This window comes from Glandiceps talaboti, chromosome 6, assembly GCF_964340395.1.
Source record: "Glandiceps talaboti chromosome 6, keGlaTala1.1, whole genome shotgun sequence".
Classification (NCBI taxonomy): domain Eukaryota; kingdom Metazoa; phylum Hemichordata; class Enteropneusta; family Spengelidae; genus Glandiceps; species Glandiceps talaboti.
Genome location: NC_135554.1, coordinates 22,020,592 through 22,025,393, shown reverse-complemented (window position 1 = coordinate 22,025,393; position 4,802 = coordinate 22,020,592). Strand labels below are relative to the sequence as shown.

The 4,802-nt window shown below is 37.2% G+C and overlaps 1 protein-coding gene across 1 annotated transcript in view; it reads left to right on the top strand.

Annotated features, from left to right (window-relative positions):
- Window positions 1–219: 219 nt before the first annotated feature.
- Window positions 220–4,802, top strand: part of LOC144436130 (calreticulin-like) — an 8,743-nt gene continuing 4,160 nt past the window's right edge. Inside the window, exons 1-4 of the mRNA XM_078124830.1 lie at window positions 220–398; window positions 2,352–2,456; window positions 3,507–3,710; window positions 4,447–4,547. Coding sequence (XP_077980956.1) covers window positions 317–398; window positions 2,352–2,456; window positions 3,507–3,710; window positions 4,447–4,547 — 492 coding nt within the window. The 5' untranslated portion in view covers window positions 220–316. The remainder of the gene's footprint in view (window positions 399–2,351; window positions 2,457–3,506; window positions 3,711–4,446; window positions 4,548–4,802) is intronic.

Sequence of the window (4,802 nt, the reverse complement as noted above, 5' to 3'; positions counted from 1 at the left end):
AAACGTGTGATTTCGGTGTCAGAGTCACCGTGGTGTCCCGAGTGGCGCACACGTACCAGCTCGTTTGAGATCAACGATAATGATCGCAAACGATAGGTAAACATAATTGACTGGTTGTCACAAGTTGGCGCACTACCAATTACCCTGACGCGTGGTCGGCTGTGATTGGTCCATTACTAATACTTGCCGGTGATTCCTCCAATCAACTGTAGACATTTGGCTGGGGCCTCACGTGTATGCTACTATATAGCTTAGCAGTGTAGGGTTGTATAGGTTACACCAGAAACTAGAAAGATTTGCCAAAAACGTCCACAAAATGAGACTCTTAGCGGTGTTTGTCGCCCTGCTTGGGTGCTCAGTTATAGAAGCAACTGTACATCTGCGAGAACCCTTCGACGGTAAGTGCAACCTCTTTCTATTTTCACCTCACACACAATCTGCCCACCACACAGATTATTACTAGATTTATATTTGTTCAGTTCAGGACTGGATGTACTATATTACTATCGAGGAGCCCTTTAAAATACATGCAACCTACGATCAAAAACGTGTATTTATTTATGTACACTCTGTTCGTCAGTTGTATTCTGTAAAATTCAAATCACACATTTTTATAGCGAACCAAACGCTCGGGGTGGCAAAGATATGAAGCCCCGGGTGTGAAGCACGAATGTAGAAATTGATTTTAAAGACGTGGACGACCTCTCCCAAAATAAATGTACACTACAATAACATTTTCACTTTGTAGGAACATTTAACTCTGTATCGAAGCGTATAGAATAAGTGAAAACATGCTAAATACTGATAGTATTCGAATTTGTACGCCACAGCCGGTCTGTTGGAGCTTACAGTTGGAAGACCGCGTGAAATCTCATCCTCAACGTACAGCCTTGAAGTCAAATTCCACTGCATAGGTTAGCCAAGCCACACCATGCCGTGGCAGTCATTTGAATTGAGAGGTTTTCACCCGGAAGTTACAATGTTATACAAACCCTTGCTGAAATATCGAAGAAATAGTAAAATAGTTGATAGTATACAATGTGGATCATTCTGTTTTTAAGTTTGGTAAGAGAGAACTAAACATGAAAACAAAACTAGGGTGGAGTGGAGTGTAATGTTATGTTAATTTTCAATTTTGCTTTCCTGAATACGTTCAAACATTCATTAAAAATAAATTTCAAACTCAATCATCAGATACTTGAGTTCAAACAATCACATTCCAATAATGTTAATTATGCCCCTTTTTGCAGAGATTTGTGTTACAGCTGTTCTGTATAGAAGAACAATGAGAGTAACCATAAATTGACTTTAAATCTATGAATATTAATTTTGTAGACAAAGTCCACAATAGCTCTTTCCCCAAGTCAAGCTGAAACAAGTTACAGTAGATTGGACTAGTTTTTAGAGTAATATACTTTAATTTCCTAATTCACCAACCAGAGTATTTTGTGCAGATTATTATTCAGATCCCCCCAAAATTCTCAAGCATGTAGCAATTACACTGTGGGACCTCCATCACCCAAATGGCAAGCCCTGATTGGCTGCTAGTTTAATCACATGATCATAACAGTTCACCTTATGGTAAAGGTAACTGTACTGGTACATCCCTCACCGGAAGAGATCAGTGGAACTCTCGTCAATTTTACATATGCTGGTAGCTTTTTCTATCTATACCCAGCACTATCACTTTTTCAGGAAGCCATGCATGTATTATATACTGTATAATGTATTTTATTAAACATAATTCACTGAGTTGTAAAATGTCACAGAAGACTTAGGATTATGGACACTCTGCATAACTGCTCTGACCCTAACTAGCCATTTACGGTGAATGAGGACTGCAGGTCATTTACATACCTGTACTTGACCCTTACTAGCCATCTTGCCTAGAGCGTCTTAGGAAAAGAGGCTGTATGCTTTACAAGAGCCAACATACTTTTTCTAATAGAGTGAGTGAAACTTAGAAGTGTGACTATGCCGTTTTACTCCCTGAATTTCAGTCTTCCTTTTAACATATTTTTCAAACCAAGGGTTTACGAAATCCATCACAGGGGTTGCTAAGTCAGTGATTGACAGTTTTTGCAGCACTATAGATGATTGCATGCATGCAGTCTGCCTGACCAGTGTCTTCTATAAATATCTGTACATTTTACTTCATGGAAGTTTTCAGTGTGACCGTCGTGTCAGTAGTCTCTGCTTTCGGTTCCATAGTACGTTAACACAGAAGTAGTTTATGTCCACTTATCACCATGCAGCACTCTTTTTTTTTTACATCTACTGTTTTGTGTGGTATAGCCAGGTCCCTACTTCAACAGTGAAGTAATCATGTTTGAATGTTGTTTGTGTTTCAGCTGGCTGGGAAGATAGATGGGTGGAGTCAACACACAAAGGAGCAGAAGCGGGTAAATTTAAATGGACTGCTGGGAACTTCTACAATGATGAAGAATTGGATAAAGGTAAAGAGAAACAATCTACAAAAAATGAACATTCTCACAGACCAGTGCATATTTTTCAGCCGACACAACAAAAGGACACAAGTTTAATAGATAGCTATGCTAGTTAGCATTGCTTACCTTGGTTAACAACTACATGTATGCAAACTGAATACTACGAACTTTCAGAATTTGATATGTGGAGCTGCTTTCCTGTCTACACTGAATTGCGAGATACATGTTTTATATACTCCAACACTTGTCTGGTTATTATAAATTGCTGTGCTAGAACGTGCATACTGTGAACCGCGAAATTTTCACTAAAAGACTTATTTTCAATTGCTTTGCTTGAAAACCAACATGCAAAAATAAGTAGTGACTAAAATGCCTTCTTAGACATGAACACATACTTACCAGACTGGTAAATTAATTAGTAAAAAATTAGACTTTGAGAAGACTGCAAAAACACGAACATTTTTTATATCAAGGAATTATGTCCTTTTAGCCATTTAGCCACTGTAGTCTTATGGAAGTGCAGCATCCTATATCACGCGTTTATGTTGATACTGTAGTTGTTACTAGAACTGCTTCTACTCTGTTGTTTAGTTATTACATTACAAGTAATATTGGGTGAGATGAGGATAATAGATCACTGATATAAATGATGTTTTTTTTAAGATAAGTGAAAAACTGATCACCCAATTATTTAGTGCAGAGACTTGGCTATCAGGTTTGACTATTAAGATGGCAGCCTGTGGCAGTGAATAAGCCAAGGCCTTCGGCTACCAATTATCTGTATTTCATAGAAATTTTCATACATTCTTTTATTCACAATGTCGATACTCTTGCTTGTTGCCATAGCAACATTCTTCCTCAAGGACATATTTGTGAAATCCAAGATGTCGCTTTTTAGAAGTTCTGCTACCCAAAATCTGTACTACAGTAAAGATACTATATAATGTTGCCATTAAAACCAAATGGGCTATTTAGCTACAATGGCATTAATTGGCCATAAGAAGGGATGATTTTCACAAATTTGTTTTCAACATCATGTAAATGTTTTTTGATTTCTAGGTCTTCAAACATCTCAAGATGCCAGATTTTACGGAATTTCTACTAAATTTGAACCATTCAGCAATGAAGGCAAAGATTTAGTTATACAGTTCACAGTGAAACACGAACAGAAAATCGACTGTGGTGGTGGTTACGTAAAAGTATTCGGCAGCGAGGTCGAACAAGTAGATCTCCATGGTGATAGCCCTTACCATATTATGTTTGGTAAGTGAGATTTCAGGGATCTTCTGATTTCATGCTTAAGATGTTAGAATTCATCTTCTGGATGATCCTACTTAAATAAGTACTGCAACTGTACTGTTTGATTCATTCACCAATGAAAATAAGGCGTAGCTACTCAGTTCACACAAAAAACCACGAATAGAAAATACATTTGTAGATTGATTGCGATGTGTGGTTTTGTCCAAATGTTTGGCAGTCATTTTGTCTTTCTTATCTCTAGGTAAGACGATGTACTTGAATAAGTCAAGTGCAGATGAAAGATGCATTACACGCATTTCCTGTTCATTCTTGGTTTAGAGGCACTGGCTTTACTCTGAAACATCTGTGTACCACTGACATACAGTCTAAAATAACAAATATGTGCAATTTATATATGAAGAAAGAAATCACCAACGCTTAGTTTTTTGTGTCATCAAGATTGTCTAGAGGTGAACAGACACTGTTGTGAATATTCACTAAAACTAGCTGGAAACGAAATTTGCATTTCGTGGTTGCAGAGAATCAAACCAGCGTCTGCCAAGTTTGATAGATACTATAAATGATAAGGGTCTGTCAATTGAATGATGAAAAACTTTCATTATTAACCATCTTTCGGGGCTGATGTCCATGATGTTAGATTTAATCTGACTACGACAGACTTTTAGTTTTTGAAAAGAAATTCTCGATAATGTCTCCTGTAAACCATGCTTTATAATGTGTTATTTTTATCTTTTCACAGGTCCTGACATTTGTGGACCAGGTACCAAGAAAGTTCATGTCATCTTTAATTATCCCCCAAAGAAAGATAACCTTTTAGTCAAAAAAGAAATCAGATGTAAAGTAAGTTGATTCAATTTTTGAATTATTTAAAACTGTTTTTGAGTGTGTTCGATTCTCTACAGGCATCTTGTATGTATTTGTTTCCCAGACCTATAGCAAATATGGGTTTGTCCAGACTGTGCGTGTGCGGTGACCTTTGAACTTACATTTTCCATTTAACACTTTCTGTTCTTGGATATCTTGGCAGAAATTTGTTGCTGTTGAAAAATCATGATATGCATGAGGTATATAAGGCATTGTTGTGTGTTGGCATGA